At 45.9% G+C, this 17,085-nt stretch overlaps 3 protein-coding genes across 3 annotated transcripts; all 3 read left to right on the forward strand.

Annotated features, from left to right (window-relative positions):
* Positions 1 to 816: 816 nt before the first annotated feature.
* On the forward strand, positions 817 to 1,251 carry LOC128709267 (uncharacterized). Its single transcript, XM_053804255.1, has 2 exons — positions 817 to 1,117; positions 1,205 to 1,251. The coding sequence occupies exons 1-2, from the start codon at positions 817 to 819 to the stop codon at positions 1,249 to 1,251; spliced, it is 348 nt and encodes a 115-aa protein (XP_053660230.1).
* A 2,313-nt stretch (positions 1,252 to 3,564) lies between these two features.
* Positions 3,565 to 3,948, forward strand: LOC128710093 (knob-associated histidine-rich protein). Its single transcript, XM_053805133.1, has one exon. It carries the CDS (start codon positions 3,565 to 3,567, stop codon positions 3,946 to 3,948), a length of 384 nt encoding a protein of 127 aa, XP_053661108.1.
* A 240-nt stretch (positions 3,949 to 4,188) lies between these two features.
* Positions 4,189 to 6,150, forward strand: LOC128710092 (glucose dehydrogenase [FAD, quinone]-like). The gene is made up of 2 exons (XM_053805132.1): positions 4,189 to 4,344; positions 4,435 to 6,150. Exons 1-2 carry the CDS (start codon positions 4,189 to 4,191, stop codon positions 6,148 to 6,150), a joined length of 1,872 nt encoding a protein of 623 aa, XP_053661107.1.
* Positions 6,151 to 17,085: the final 10,935 nt, after the last annotated feature.

The following is a 17,085-nucleotide window of genomic DNA, read 5'->3' on the forward strand; positions in this document are numbered from 1 at the left end:
GTGTCTCGGGTCGGGGTTTTCGAGTGGGCGAGCACAAGTCGGGATAGTCCGGAAACTGAATGACTTTCCATTCGAATCGATCTGATCGTTTTATAGCTCGGATCGGGTGAAGATTTGCGATCCCCAATAAATGGCTCATTTCAGTAAGCCACATTGTGTCGCATGTTGTATTCTAAAGCCATGTGACGCATGTGACGCAAACATATCTCTCGGCGGTGAATAACGTGCGTACACAAATACCAAACGGTGTGATACAGTACCACTATAACAACAAACATGTCGATTGTACTAGACATTCAAACAGGTCTGCGATAAAACGTTTTGGCTTTCAATCGCTTCTATGAGGTAGCGTACTTAAAGATCTCGTTCGCAATGTTTTCACATTCTACACCATGTCAATGCAACCAATTTTATTCGATGTCGCAAACAGTCTGCTTTGATGCCCAATTGTTGCCTGAGTTTCTTTACAAAACGGTTGCCAATTCGTCAATGGATGTCTATACAGCTTAGAACACTTCTAGCTGCTATAAAAGACCGCCATAAACAAATGAAGTTAGACAGCTGGTGCACCAACGTTAAAAAGGTTTATTGTAATCATACCGGAACTAGGCATTCCCGGCTAGCGACCAGTTCGTACAGCATCAGAGACGGGTCGCGGGATCGGTATAAAACTTACGTGCGTTCCTCAGCTGAACCAAGTCGTCTTCGGAACTTACTGGTGTGCCCCATCGCCCCGTACTCTGAGCCTGAACGCAACGTTTGGTACCTTTCCACTAAACATATACCAAACCACCGACTGTCTACTACACTGCCACAATGACTAAGTTCATCTGTATCGCCCTGGTGCTGGTTTGCATCGCCGTCTCCGTACACGGTCAGTACCGCACGGACGTACAGTGCACGTCGTTTAACGACTGCATCTGCAAGCTGCCAAAGATCATCGGCGCAGTTGCGGGACGTACCGCTACGGCGAACATCCGCAACCCGGCGAACGGTGAAACGTACGTATTGGATCTTTCGAAACCATCGCAGGCCGTTACCGACTACTGCAACCAGCTGCGTCAGGGACTGAACCCTGCTGTACCATTCAAAGCAGTGAACGCAGCCAAAGTAGCCCGTAAGAATCGTCCATCTACTTGGTTCTAGTCGGATCATATCCATTTTGAATCTGTTTGCATCTATTTGTTTTTCCCTTTTTTGGCAGAGGTTCAAGCTCTTCTGGCCCAGCGTCTTGCTGCAGCGAGGGGTTAACTGAAGGGGTAGAAGAGAGCTATCTTTCTGGAATGGATCACACGCTTGAACGAAATACGCAACTACATCAGCAAACAACCATTTCATCACCGTTCGTTGCCAAACCATCGGCTAAGGTTAAAAATATCTAATAAAGGAATACCATTGGCATGGATTCTTGATAAAACATTACATGTTTGCACTCATTTTATTGTCTTAATGATCAGACTAACAGTTTTATAGCTTCAACGTGCAATAAATTGTGAATTCTCGTACCCTTCAGTTCCACATCGTAAATCATCCCAATAAAAGCACGGCCGCTTCCAAAGCAATTTCTATTTTAACGAGACGACTTTTTGCTACCAGTAGCGGTTGTAAAAATGACATCAAATTGATGCTATCACCAGTGCCGAGTACTCTGCCACCTGCAGCAAAACTATCACTTTTACTTTCCTTTTCCCGATACGTTAATTAAACGTGATCATTAACTAATCGGTTCGACCACCGGCCGGCGATGGGAAACACGGAAAGCGTGGAAATAGAAGGAAATAGACACGGTGGAACGAAAAAAAAAACACACACACACCCAGTTGACCCCAACCTGCAAAACAGCTGTTTGAGTGCCGTTTCTCTTACCAAACACTTGGCAGTGGAAGTGGCCAACCAACTGCCATGAAGAATTGCATTCGAACCGCGATGCATGTGGTCGCGTGCAGTGAAACCGCAAACCTTCAGCGATATGCTTGGTATGCCTGCGTTATGACGGAGAAGCTTGTGTTCCTTATTGACATTGAACATATGCTGCTCCTCCCATCCCGCACAACCCCACAAACGTCAGGCTGACCGTCAGGAACGAATGCGGAAGGGGTCTCGCGTGGATAAGCTGGCGCGAGAAGCAAGAAAATCGCTGTTAAAACGTAAGAAAAGGGAAACACCACACTAAACACTTGCTGTACCTGCGGAAGAAGGCAGCAAACATCCTCAAAACGAACGGATAACGAAGGGCATGCACTGGGAAAATGAAATGCAGCTTGTGGTTTTTAACAGCGCACGCCTCAGACGGTGGAAACCGAACGGATCGTTTATGGAGGAAAGTGATAGTCTCTAAATTTCACAGCTCAATGAGTAAGATCGTGACACTCTTTTACCGGCAAATTATTTGAACCGGTGGCGGTTTAGAGGGGGGGGTTCTTCTCTTGCGAACCTTGGGCAAATCAATTGTGGTAAATGTTACTTAGCTTGTAAATAAGCACGACTTGACAATACTATTATAGAATTATTTACGGTTTCGGTCATAAATCAATTTTGTATATTTTACCATCGTTGATATCACTAACATTAACACATTAAAAACAAACTTGACAGTTACGATCGCTATATCTACAGAAACGATCAAGTTAAAAGATCAAGCTGACTTCAAGCTGAAAAGCGCAAAATGCCAAACGTTAAAAAAACGCTTAAATGTGGGGCGTTTGATGAAGCCATCAGTCGTATTTTTAGACTTGAGATTTGAGAGGTTTTAGTTTGAAGACACAAAAAACTTTGAAGGTTTTCCCATTCCATCCTTTTAAAAGCGAATGTCTCCTCTGTTGACCTATATTTCCGGAAATGAAGTTACCGAACTTCAGACCATTGGCCCACAGCCTATCTAGCAATCAAGATCATTGGAGTACTGGCAAACCTTCATCGTATGTCCACGTGCCGTCGTTTTATAGCTACTCAAATAAGATGACGCCAGACGGGTTTGCAGCTTACACACACAAACACAGCAAAGCACATGCGTCCCGACCACGAGTCCCGTAGCTTCCCAGAAAGCAACAAAAACCCGAACGATTGGGCAGATGAATCGAAACGAGTTTTTGTTTTGTATTCGGTGAGGATGTAACATACCAAACGCTAGCCGTCGTGTGGAGAAGAAACAGTTAGTCTTAATGAGATTACGATTACTGGAGAGTAATTATGATCGCCGCCGGGAACATGAATAATACCCCGAGCCCCGGTTGCATGGGGATCCGGTCAAAATCAAACCGATAGTCGAAAAGTGGGAAGTGCTCCTGCTACCAGACATCGCGCCCCTGTATGGCGGTGGGGCTCACCCCTATTAGTAGCATGTTGGTGAGTGGCGTGTGGTCAGACAAACTAACCCGGTTCTTGAGCCGTTTGCACCACCCCGAATTGCGTGTGTGTGTGTGTTAGTGTATGGGTTCGTGCGTGTGCCGTATAAGTTTTAACTAACTTTCTTTCTCTCTCTCTCTCTTCTTCCTCAAATTCTATGTACTCTCTCCCTTCGCGATGCATCAAATTGTGGGCATCTTCGTACAGAGCTTTAATAAAATGGGCCAGGAGAAATCTTTGCCCTCCAGATGTACCTCCGCACATGACTACCACCATCACCACCATCATCATCACCACCACCATCACCACACGGGCTCGTCCACCTCCTCGACGACCTCGTCCGCCGTGCCGTCCCGCTCGCCGTCCACCGCCTCGACGACATCGTCCGCCTCGTCCGCATCGGCCGCCTCCTCATACAAAAGCGTCGAGCGGCAGACCAAGTACCTCAACGAGCATCTGTACATCAAGTCCTACCTGGACATCGAGGAAGAGGACCGCAACGCGAAGCTGCTCTTCCAGAAGGTGCGACCCGGCGGCATACGGAACTACACACCCAAGATACTGTCCGAGAACCCGAAGCAGGATCTGGATGTTTGGATCTAGCGGCGGCTAGTGCTAGCACGCAACTACACGTTACTTCTTTCCCGTGCTTTTGGCGCGTCAGCCAACGCAACAAGTCCACCTGCCAGCACCACAAAGAAACCCCCCGGGGTTCAGAATCCAACACTTTCTTCGCAAAACACCGCGCTCTTCCCTAATATCGCAACCTGATTCTAGCACGGTCAGTAAGGCACACAACAAAAAACGCAACAATCAGACGCCATCAGCTTCCTGCACCGTGCAATGGCTCTTGGACTCGCTTCCGTAGCGGCAGTAGCTGGAGGACTTGCGCACACCCCTATCGCACTGCTCACACTCATACCACTTTTAGCTGTAGGAGTCAATTACTATAGATACCAAAGTGTGGATCCGGAGACGAATCCCACCGACCAGCAAACGGTGAGTACCATGCCATGCCAAACCTCGCTCTAGACATGCCTCGCGCTAACGTCACATCCCGTTTCGCTTGTCTGTTGGATTTCTTCGCAGCTAAGGCGATACTATGACTTCGTCGTCATTGGGGCCGGTTCGGCCGGAGCCGTCGTGGCATCGCGGCTGTCCGAGATCGGCGACTGGTCGGTGCTGCTACTCGAGGCTGGCGGTGACGAGAACGAGGTCACGGATGTGCCCTCCCTGGCCGGTTATCTTCAGCTGACCGAGTACGACTGGAAGTACCAGACGACGCCCTCGGCCGATCGGCGCTACTGCCAGGCAATGATCGGCGACCGGTGTAACTGGCCGCGCGGCAAGGTGATGGGCGGCTCGTCCGTACTCAACGCGATGGTGTACGTGCGTGGTAATCGGCTCGACTACGACTACTGGCAGGAACAGGGTAACGTCGGCTGGGGCTACGAGAATGTGCTGCCGTACTTCATCAAATCGGAAGACAACCGCAATCCGTACATGGCCCGGTCACCGTACCATGGGGTCGGGGGCTACCTTACCGTGCAGGAGGCACCGTGGCGGACGCCACTCTCCGTGGCATTTGTGGCGGCCGGGCAGGAGATGGGTTACGAAAATCGCGACATCAACGGCGCAGATCAGACGGGCTTTATGTTGCTTCAGGCGACCATACGCCGTGGTAGCCGGTGCAGCACATCCAAAGCCTTCCTGCGACCGGTGCGGTTGCGCAAAAACCTTCACATTGCCATGAACGCGCACGTCACCCGCATTCTGTTCGATGAGCAGCACCGTGCGTACGGCGTGGAGTTCGTGCGTCAACAGAAGCGGCAGTATGTGTTCGCGCGCAAAGAAATCGTACTGTCCGCGGGGGCACTCAACACGCCCCAGATACTGATGCTCAGCGGCGTTGGACCGGCCGAGCATCTTGCCGAGCTCGGCATACCGTTGGTGTCCGATCTGCCCGTGGGCGATAACCTCCAAGATCATGTCGGGCTGGGAGGGTTAACGTTTCTCGTCGACCAGCCCGTCACGGTGAAAACGTCCCGGTACAGCTCCGTCCCGGTAGCGCTCGAGTACTTCCTCAACGAGCGTGGCCCCATGACGTTCCCGGGCATCGAAGGGGTCGCGTTCGTCAACACCAAGTACGCGGACCCGTCCGGCAAGTGGCCCGACATTCAGTTCCACTTCGGTCCGAGCTCGGTCAACTCGGACGGGGGTCAGAACATTCGGAAAATTCTGAACCTACGCGACGGGTTCTACAACACCGTGTACAAACCGATCCAGAATGCGGAAACCTGGACCATCTTGCCATTGCTGCTGCGACCCAAAAGCACCGGCTGGGTGCGGTTGCGCTCGAAAAACCCGTTCGTGCAACCGTCGATCGAACCGAACTACTTCGCGCACGACGAAGACGTGGCCGTGCTGGTTGAGGGCATCAAGATTGCGATCAACATCTCGTACACGCAAGCCTTCCAGCGGTTCAATTCGCGTCCGCATGCGATCCCGCTGCCCGGCTGCCGGCATCTACCGTTCATGTCCGACGCGTACTGGGCGTGCACGATCAAGCAGTTTACCTTCACGATCTACCATCCGGCCGGTACGGCGAAGATGGGACCGAGCTGGGACCCGGGCGCCGTGGTCGACCCACGGTTACGCGTGTACGGTGTGTCAGGGTTGCGCGTGGTCGACGCAAGCATCATGCCGACCATCATCAGCGGCAACCCGAACGCACCCGTCATCATGATCGGCGAAAAGGCGGCCGACATGATCAAGGAGGACTGGGGCCGACTGGTCGGTTGGTAACGTCCGGGAGTGGATGGGACACCGGATGTTCCGAACGCCCGGAACCCGAAACGGAATTTAACTTAACTCTAGCTAGTCAAATAATCACACGCTCGATACTCTTCGATGCTCTGATACAGAAAAGCGTGCGGCGGAATGTATGAGTGTTTTGTAGCTGTAAAAATATGTACGTGTTCGCTATATGTGTAGATCCGCATCCGGGATTCGGGGGGCCTGCCGAAAGGGGGCCGAATCTTGGGGTGTGATGCAAAAAATGTGAAGTTTTTTGTTTTAGAAAAATTTTTACAATTTCATTTGGATAACCTCAACAACTCTAGCCACGCGGCATCCAGTAGTAGGTAGGAGATAGCAGTAACTGTAGTGGTAGTAGAGACTAAGGGTGACCCGCGTTCGCTCATCAGCCGAACGTGCCAAGGCGCGCGCGCGCGTCTGTGTGTGTGTGTATGTGTGTGTTTTTTCCAAATGAAACATTGTTGTAGAAATGAATAAAAGGGTTTTGTACAGTGTGGCGTACGGGGGTATATAGGGGGAAAAACAAAATACTGGCGTAAGGAATAAAATAAACAAAAAAACACAACATCAACACGATGAATGATGAATGATCATCAACAGAAAGCATTCGTTCTTGTGTACATTTAAAATACGAACATCAACAAAAACAGACGTAAACGTTACCAACAAATAAATGGAATTGATAGTGAATAGATGAAACCGATTGAAGCTACATTAGACGTTGCAATTAGCCTTCCGTAAAAGAAAATATCACTGACGCAACCCCACAAACCGTACACGCTATGACCCCGTTCGACGTGTCTGGGTCCGAATGGCCGCATCACCTCCGTGTACGTGTGAAGGGGTGTGTGGGGAGAGGGAGGTGGGGGAAGACGGAAACTTCATTAAATTCTCCCAACAAATCACACCAATTAAAACTGAGCATCAACGCTAGAGAAAACGAAAGCCCTGATTAGCCGTATGATCCACATCGAAAATGTGGGGCAAAAGAATCCGCTACATACTAATGGATGGTTCAAGTTTCGTTCGAAATATTCGAAGGTGTGGTGTGCTACAGATTTTCTCCTTCATTTTTCACTGATCTTTTGCCCATTTTCTATGCATTGACCTGGTATTACTGGGCGGTGTGCACTTCATTACAAATTCTAACCGTGGAAAAGTGTATGTGCCCCGCATACGACGGTCGGCGGTTTATTGGGCAACCTGATGCATCATCGAACGTACGGCAGGTTGGAGTGATAATTTACATAATTCCATAATTCCATGCAATTGTGTCGCTTCTGTTGGCTTCTAATGCTTTTGGGCCGTTAATCAGCATCCGCATTCGGGTGAACAAATATTCGTCATTGTTTCTATCACTTGCTTTTCCATTATAAACACAAAACTAACGATAGTCAATATTCTATGCGTGGATTGATAATTGCACGTTATTTTACTTGAGCTCACAAAGGTATTTCACTAATTACGTGGTTTGGTTGAACTATATGATTTTTATCCGCCTAAAAGTATGCAATACGTTGCGCACCGGTTCATTCTACCGAATGAACACACACTCGCAGTAGAGCTTTTGGTAGTCATTCACAGGGTTTTCAAATTGGAAAGCTTTTTGTTGTACTGGAAATATAAATCATTTTCGAAATTAATGCTCCTTCAACGTTTGCTAACACAATCGTAAGTGGTACGAATTTAATATTTTGCGGTAATTTTTTCTTACAGGGAATTCATCCTGATCCTTGATTTTGAAGTTTTGTATTACAATGGTGGTGCAAATGCGCCGGTCTGTTGCACAAATGAAATTATTCCAAATTCTATCCGGACCGTTTCCACCGACCGCAGACTACATCCTTTTATGGATAAATAGTATCACGAAAAATCAGAAAGCAAAGGAAATTGTACAACAATTGGTAAACCAAAAAGATTGCTAGTTATGTATCGCTTGCATTTAAATTTCAACCATTTCATACATTAGAAACATCCACACTGGTAACACATGTCCTCTTTAATGATCAGTATCTCAACGAAAGGCTAAACCAACTCATGTACGATCCATTATTTTTGTAGCACCCGTCAAGGTTACCGCGTTCAGCAACGACTGCCTCACCACCGTCCTCCGTCCTTATGGAAGCGCATTGACGTGACCAAGCATGCGTCCGGTTCCGAAAGGCGATCGCATAATCCACCGTTACAAACAATTGCATAAGGAACCATTTCTACCGTGCGTGAACGTGAACAATGTCACATACATACCATCAGGGATCGTCCGACGGTGGATCGCACTGCTGTCGACCACAACGGAGAAAATGGGGAAATGCAAACCATCAGCAAACTATTACACCATTTTAACAACAAGAAAACACTCAGCAGTGGTATTCTCTTTCAGCTGCCACTCCTTTTGACTGACATTTGAATTCGCAATAGATACTACTTTGGACACTTTTGGTTCCGTCGAGCAATACATTCACCCGACTGCGAACATGCATTACTATTAAACTGTATACGATCGGAAGAAGTTAAATCCAAAAAGGGAACATAAAGGTTTGCATAAGCTCATTGAACAGTACTCAATTTTTTTATGGAACAGTTCCGTGGCATTTCAGATACTCTAAGTGATAAGTGGATAGTGATAAGTGACGTCGTTTGACATGGGTTTTATAATAACAAGCATGTGTGTAGTAATACTAAATTTAAATAAATTAGACAAGGACATTTAATCAAATTTAAATAAAATATACATAACTTATTCAATCCAAATATTTAACAAGTATTTGTATTAAATAGATGCCTTTAATCAATAATCAATGACACATAAAAATAGTACATCATTACAAATATTTAGTTTTGATTTGTGTCCATAAAAAATACATTTTTATAGAACTTGTCGACGCCATTAAAATTCGCCTTCAAGTGTTTTTTTTTTATTCATGAAGAACGGCCAGTCCGTATTGCTCGAACAACAACACCATCTCAGTGAACTTGTCAATAAAACCCTCGAAAACCCTGTAAATTATTTATGGTAAATTTTACTATCTAGCTCAAAACAGATGCTAAGTTTTAGTTTTTCATTTAATAAAAAACAAACAAAACATAAATCAAGTGCTGACTAGAGCCCATTAAATCGATACTGTCATGTAACGAATGTTGATGCGATAATGATTGCAAACCATGCCAAACATTTCTCCCGCAATGAGGTGGGACCTCTTCGTGCACGGACCGGACTGCGCGCTATGTTCTCGTAAGTGTTAAACATTTCAAGCTCCAATTGTTTTTCTGCCGTCGCCACAAACCAAACCTCAAGAAGGCAAAACAGTTGAAGAGAAATGAATTTTACCAGCTTTTTTCCCACAGTTGGTTCGAGTGGCAGGTTGATAATGCTAAATGCGCCACAGGCTCGTGCCGCAAGCAAAAGCGTGATGAACCGAATGGAAAAATTATTGCAAAAATTAAGCAATACCAAAAAGGCATTGCAAAAGGCGTCCAATTGCATACGTACCCGAAGCAAATGGTTGTTCAGATTATCAATTTAATGCAACAAAAAATTAGATAAGCCCAAGCCATTTGTAATGAAGTAATAACAAACACAAAGTACACAAAAAAACAGCATCATCTTCTAAAAGAAAACATTGAAGTAGCCATTTGTTTGCCATCGCAGCACATATCTGCATGCACAGATGCCCGATTAATGACGATCGCGGATTAATTATCGCCATGATTACGGCATCGGCACACACCAATATCTATGATTAAATCGTTAATACCGAACCGTCACTCCGTGGCACACTTCCACACGGCAATTAGCGTGACAGCGGTCCGTTTTTCCGGTTGCTACGTCCAACAACAGCGCAGCGGAACGTGAGGAGTGATCGGAGGGCCACAAAAAAAAGCAATGAAACCAATATTCATCCGATCCTCGTCTACCGTCCGCATAAGGTGGGAAAATTCAGGTTACCATACACCCGACCTGACCACTCAGTGAGTGAGGATAATGTGTATGCTTTACCGGTAGGCTAAGCTAATTCGTCTCATTCATCAACAGGCTCTACAGAGGAAGGCTACTACTGCTGCTGCTGCTGCTGTAATCGTATCACGGGAAGCAACCGCTTTACGATGGGGAGCGTACGCATGATGTTTCTAGTTGCATTATGCAAATGATCTCGGTGACGGACCACGTGGTACAGCGCCTTTCTTCCACAGATTTACCAGGCTGGTGGCCAGATAGAGAGTGAGAGCAATCTGTTGGGAACTGCTCCTCGGGGCGTCTCCGCTTGTTGTGCCTTTCCTCATCCTTCGTTATGTGTTTTGATTATTACAACGATAAGCCTGTTTATGCGTACGTGCGCCGACTCATGCGCAAACTGTGATGACCAACAGGCTGTGCCCACTCCAACTCCACGTTGTCCACTTTCGGTAAAGCACGGACTCACTCGACCAAACGATTCCCTCGCCGTGCCCCGATGTGTCTGGTGAGACGGTGGGCACGAAGGTAGTCAAAACCAAAACACACACTCACACACAAACCAGTCAACAACCCATTGACTTACTTTTGCATCGTTCCTGAACTCGTACATCTCCCCACCCCCCCACTTGTCCTGCGAAGGGAACGAATGTTTTGGTGACTCTCAGTTTTCTCTTTCATTTCAATGTTTTTTCCGATAGGACAGTAGTTTCCAACCGGCAGATAACGGGGTGACAAACGTCAAACCATACCATCTCACGAGAGCGCACGTGAGTACCCCGAAGACGTAATCTTGGCTTCATGTACCGCGCTGCTCGATGCCGCCCAGAGTCGCGAAGGAAGGCCGCACACGTACGCGTAATCATAGATACGAGCGCACGATGGTTCGGTTTAGCAGCGTTGCCGGTTACGTTGGCCGTTTTGCTGCTTAGACGTGAGCCCGTCCACAGTCGCTGGACCGTTGGCTGGCTGGTTGGTTGCAGTTGGATGCAATGGGCAGCAGGTTGCAGCAAAACAAGACGGAGCACGGCCGGCCAAACCCATTGCGTCATCATCCCAAAACGTGCGACGGAGGCGAGGCATCATGGCACGGACGGATGGGATGGGATAAACACCGGGAATAGCAATTCGGCCAAAGCGTACCCATATGTGTTCGGCTTTAACTACTGGGGAGGAGGACTAAACAACGAGCTAGCTCAAATATGAAAATCATCTCCTATAATAAGAGCCAATTTCGAACTAATCATTTAAACTTCACAACAAACATTGCACACTCGGCTCGACGACTTCCAGCGTGTGTTCTACACCGTGAAATGGTACCGAGGGTAAGAGTGCGCCGGTATGTTCCACACTTTTGAATGCCGGTCTTTTAAGTGCCAGATGCAATAAGCATTTAATTGCTACTATCTATGACTTTCCCACAGTTAGAGACACGCAATGTTTAGAGATTTCCGACATATACTCTCCGGCGGGATGCGCTAAGCCTGTCAACAGCATGTGCGCGCGACGGATGAGTTATGATGATGGAGATATCACGTGATTTAGGTTAGCTTAAACGGATACAATAAAATGATAAATAGATTATGAAATTTTTAATTTCTTTTGTTTCATTCAACCAATTGAAGTTAATGTAAAATGTTGAGGAAAAAATCGTCTAAATTAGGAAATTCACTGCTGTAAAGTCTTTCCAAAATTTACGTATCTTTCGAGGATCAGAATACGAGAGCAATCGCAAACAGAATTTGATATGTATCACTTCTTCTAAATGTGCTAAATTTTTATGAATATTTAAAAAATAAGCTCCAACAGATTATCGCAAAAATTTTCAACCGTAGCATACGTTAGACATTGAAAGTGCTTCTTAAATTTGCATTGTTAATCCGCATACCTATGCCCACCAGCAAACACTCACTATCACAATGAAAACCAGATAAAGTTGTTGAATTGTTTTCGACATCGATAAATCAATCTGGTGCACACTTTCTCCAGAACTAACCAGATTAATAGTAAAGCTTCACGTAAAGCTGTGTAAAAACCTCACAGCAAAAAACCACTTTCGTAATGCCACTCCATCCGGGCTACCGGAAGAAGATCGCACGGCACTTGAAGCCGTTACCGTAGTTTCCTTCACTTGAAATGCTCTTCCAATTTACCACAAGCGTACCGAATGGTACTATCCTATTGTGCGCAACATTATGCCCTTGCAATCTCCAACGCACCCGATCGCAACGCACGATCGATCAAACTCGAACCATGTGGCCCGTTAGGCGTCTTCATCTTGGGCGGCTATTGGCGCGCTAGTTGCATCATCGTGAAAATTTTCGCAGTTTCATAAGTTTCTCCTAGCATCCGTCGGAAACGGAACGCCCAATGCTCAGGGATCGCTAGGGATGATGATGTTTCGGGGGTTTCACTCCCTCCACTACGCTGGCATGTCTTAGCTGATGCATGAATTATGTTGGAATATTAATGTTTTGTCCACGCTCCGGATTAATTTAACGCATTTCGATATGCACTTTCCGTTGAATAACTAACCGATGATCTGAATATTGAAACTCCAGTCAAATGTATTGCGAGTCGTGAATCTTGAGACGACAGTTTATTGTTTTTATGTATTCCATTCCAATGTAGCAATGAAATGCATACTAAAGTTCTGCAATATTATTTGCAAAATTTATTTATAATTGTAAATTAGAACCACTGACTACGAATAGCAGCACCACGAATGTCACATCTCGGCACGAGATGCCTTCGATGCTTCTCTGCAAATAAACGCGCCGTTGCAAATTTCTTTTTCCACTCTTCTCTGCTCGTATTACTCGTACAGTTATCCCAACACCGAACGCCAACCTCTGGCCATCCTTCACTTTCAAGGCGAGCACGGTGAAAGTGCTTTCGGCGGAATGTGAGCAATATTACATCATCCCCATAAGTGGGTCGAAAACTGAGCGAGGCGCAAAAAAAACAACAACGGCCGGAGCGAAACGGACACCGAAAGGGAGAGGCGAAAAAATAATAAACAGAACGACAAACCGGGGAAGGAAAATGCACACACCGAGAAGCTGTCGGAAAAGCCCGAAGATCGGCCTTACGGTCAATGTGCAGCACATGCCGGCGAGCCTTCAAACCACCCCGCGCCAAAGTGGCATCGATCTCGGATGGTTGATTATGTATGAAATGCCATTTGCGCTAGGAAGTATTAGTGTGGGCTGATTATCGGACGGAGTGCAATCATCTCCTGCATTACCCATGGTTGATCGCGGCGAGAAGCAAGAAGCATCACTACCAACCATCTCGAACGATTCGTTCCTAATTCAAATCTCTACCGAAGGAAAATAACATATTAGTAATTGTAAACATGGTTTTAATTAATCGTGAAATGAATCGCATGTCCTCGCTTATTGACGCGTTGAAGTCTTTTGAACAATCTTCGACAAAATGAAGTTGTCTTCAATTAATTAGGATAATAATGAAGTCGCTTGAACTTAAACCATCAAACATCGTCATCCGTAAACAAAAATTGACATTAAGCTTAGAAAATAGTAAATATATACTTAACTTAAGTAAAAAATATCTTTATGCTCCATGTTCAATTATTCATTATTTTAAATTTATGTCTTGATTAAACTACATTTTTTACAGGAAACAATGCGTCAATGGTATTTTGGGAAATTTTCTTTATAATGTTTACACCTTTCCTCAATACCAGTCCACGATTACCAGTCCGATGTATCTAAAGTGTGAACAGAAACCAATAAACATTCTATGATAATGATTCCTTCCGCGCCGTAAACATCACTTAAGAAGGTCCGGCACTAAGCAGCTTAACACCACGGGCATTTATCACGATCATTATCTAACGTTTTTATTGTTTCAATTCCGTTTTAAGGCGCTACTGTACCAACATTCGGTGGATGGAATCTCAACCTTCTAGTCATTGTGAAGCCTAAATCCTTCTAAGCTTAACTTACACTCACATTCCTGCTGTTTCAAGACGGAATCGCCCAACAGCCCAACAATATTATCCAAGCTGAGAACAACCGGATATCAACAAAGACAAAAACCGCCCAAAAAAAAACTAGTACTAAAAGTACCTTCACCCTCAAACGCTGGGTAACGATGCGCGGATGGGGTTTGTTAAGTCAAACCCAGGTGAGTGCTTAGTCTGCACGTCCGAAGATTATGTCGGTCGATGTCGCTCGTCAGGCGAATGTTTACTGCCCCGGAGGATCGACCCGGCAAACGATCGTTAGGTCGCCAGTGCGTCGTCGCTCCTTACCACGATGTAACATTCCGCCAGGTGGGGCCTCCTTTCTTTTGCTGCTGCTGCTGCTGCTGCTGCTCCTTCATTGCTTCTACCGGAGAACATACAAAATCCACCACACCCGCACCGCGTTGTACCACTCGGCAGCTAACAAACGGTCTGTTCATACCGCTCATACTCTCACTTTCAGAGGCACACTGTGCTTTTTTATACTTCTGCCACTCTCACTCTCGACGCTGCGACAACAACAACGGCAGCACCACCATCGAGGGACCCATTAAGCGGGCGCTGCACGCTCAAACCACCCGAACCCCGCTGAAGCACGCCACCGCGCATTATTACAACCCTCACCGGTTTCCCCACGGCGGTCGGTGGGATCGTGCAACGAAGACCTAGGGGTAAAAGATGCAAGACATACAACCCATTTGTCCCCACTCCGCGTAGCCTAGCATTGAGCATATGGGGGGCTTTTCAGGTGATTTTTGTGTAAAATTTTCATTAGTCTTACTCCTGAACTCGGACCCGCAAGACGTGCGACGAGCTGTTCGTGCGTGCGTGTGCGTACGTACGTGAGTGGTTCGCACCAAAACCGTGGTTTTTCCCAAACCGCTCCACCAAGCGTAAGGATCCAGTCGGGCACGCCGGCTGTTACGACCATGCGCCGTCCATTACCTAATAGGTTGCTTAGAGTGGTGCTTCGTGGGTGCGGTAATGCCGACTTGTGCGAGGATATGGCACTGTGCAGTGGTGTGCAAATTGCAGTGAATAATTCGGTTAAATTCCGCACGATTCTGAACCGAGGATCGAACCATCCATCGCGGATGTGATCGTGGCGCAAGGACGCGCGCAGCTAACATTTATGTGACTGTGACTGCCGAAGGGCACCCCAAATATGCGCCAAAGACGTTGATGAGTATGGTTCGCAGCCACGCAATGCCACGTGTTGTTCACGCGAAACGCTCAAAGGATGTGTGAGATTGAACGAATCGATTCCGAACCGTTGCTCCAGTTGTGCGCTCGCACGGATGAACGCTAAGGCATTTTGCTTTCGGACTCATTTTAATAAGCTCGCCAATTTGTTCCATGCCTGCTGCTAATTAATGAGTCTGAGAAAATCGTTACACGGTGGCAGTATAAACGGTGTGCGTTTGAGTTAATGTAAATATTTACAGCCTGTTGCCCTTCTCCGGCTGGCACCGCTCTGGGTGCCAGAAGAACTAATAGTGCAAACATTACGTGTTGGTTATTTTTTTACGACATGTTTTTTTTTGTTATTGTGGCATGAAACAAACGCTTTCTTCGTGCCGTTTCCGAGCCGTCAGCATCAAAATAGGGATTACACGGTTCGCGTGTAATAAAATGTAAATTGGGTGTCATCAAGGCAGGTGCCTTCTACACCATTATCAGCAAAAACTGACACCCATTCTGCTGTGCGTAATTTTGCTAACACATAATAAGCAAGTATGAAGTGGTAACGTAATTAAAGGCTCATAACATTATCATAATCTGTGTATAATTCATTTGACTCATTGTGGAATGATAAGAGATGAACAATTTAAAGGTGTTGAAAATTTTAATTTGACATTTATTATCCTACAGAGAAAAAAATCCAAATGATTGGAAATAAATAATCGTAACCCTTACACTTCTTTTATGCATCTTTTATGCTTTTTTATGCAGTATTATCGAGCGAAATTAGATTTTCTATATCAATAAATACAACGAAGAGAAGCTGTAATTTGAATGGCAAACAGCACTAAACGATGTGTAATCATTCCACGTTTTCCGATGTTTATCAACAGTAAACATCTAATATAAACGAAAGTAGCGAGCAGTGCATTGCGCAATTACACATTATGCAATCACAAAACATTAACCTTTACTTATAATGCGGAATAATGCCATTATGCTAACAACAATTGGTGCTCGAAACAAACGGAAAACAAAAAAAAACTGTTCGTTCCATTGAGTGTTTGATCAAACCAATAAAAGATTCGATCCGTAGGTTTTTGTTCATCGACAGTTATCCTTCATCGATTGCACTTTCCAGGAAAACTACCACCGTTTAATTGTAATGCATGAAAGTCCACTACAGTAATAAACCCATTTTCCTGGTGTGATCCATTCGCAGCGGGAGAATTTTTGAATGCAACCCAGTGAAATCAAGTGTGCAAAGGAAAGGCCCGCATAACAAAAATCCTGCTGTGCAAATTACTCCCAGAAGACAAAGTGCATCAGTTGAAAAGTGGAGAAGAAAAAATCAAGTTCCCCGCGTACAAAGAAACCCGTGCGCACAGCGATTACTGACGTCAGCTGTTACGTTTGTGGCTGTTTGCAGCAAACTTTGCATCTCGAGTGTGTCCTTCAGCAGCTTTTGTCGCGTGCGCGAGTAAAGCAGAAAACAGTTCCACCCTCTCGCAAACCAAGAAGGCAGAAGGCAGAAAGTGTTATTCGGATGGACGAGAAAACGAAAGTGCTGCGTGATTGACACAGCGGAGAGGAAGTGATCGCAAGCATTATTTTCACCACGTGGTGAATAGTGGGTCTGTTGAATCAAAAGTGACAATTGTATCCGAAATTCTAACCAAAACTGAGGCGGCAGAACGACGAAAACGAATCTTCAAGTACGATAATTCCCTACAATGGAGGATGAAAAACTGAGGCAGCTTTGGATCATCTTTCAAATGTAAGTATGAGATACATGGAA

Source organism: Anopheles marshallii, chromosome 2 (genome assembly GCF_943734725.1).
Source record: "Anopheles marshallii chromosome 2, idAnoMarsDA_429_01, whole genome shotgun sequence".
Lineage (NCBI taxonomy): Eukaryota > Metazoa > Arthropoda > Insecta > Diptera > Culicidae > Anopheles > Anopheles marshallii.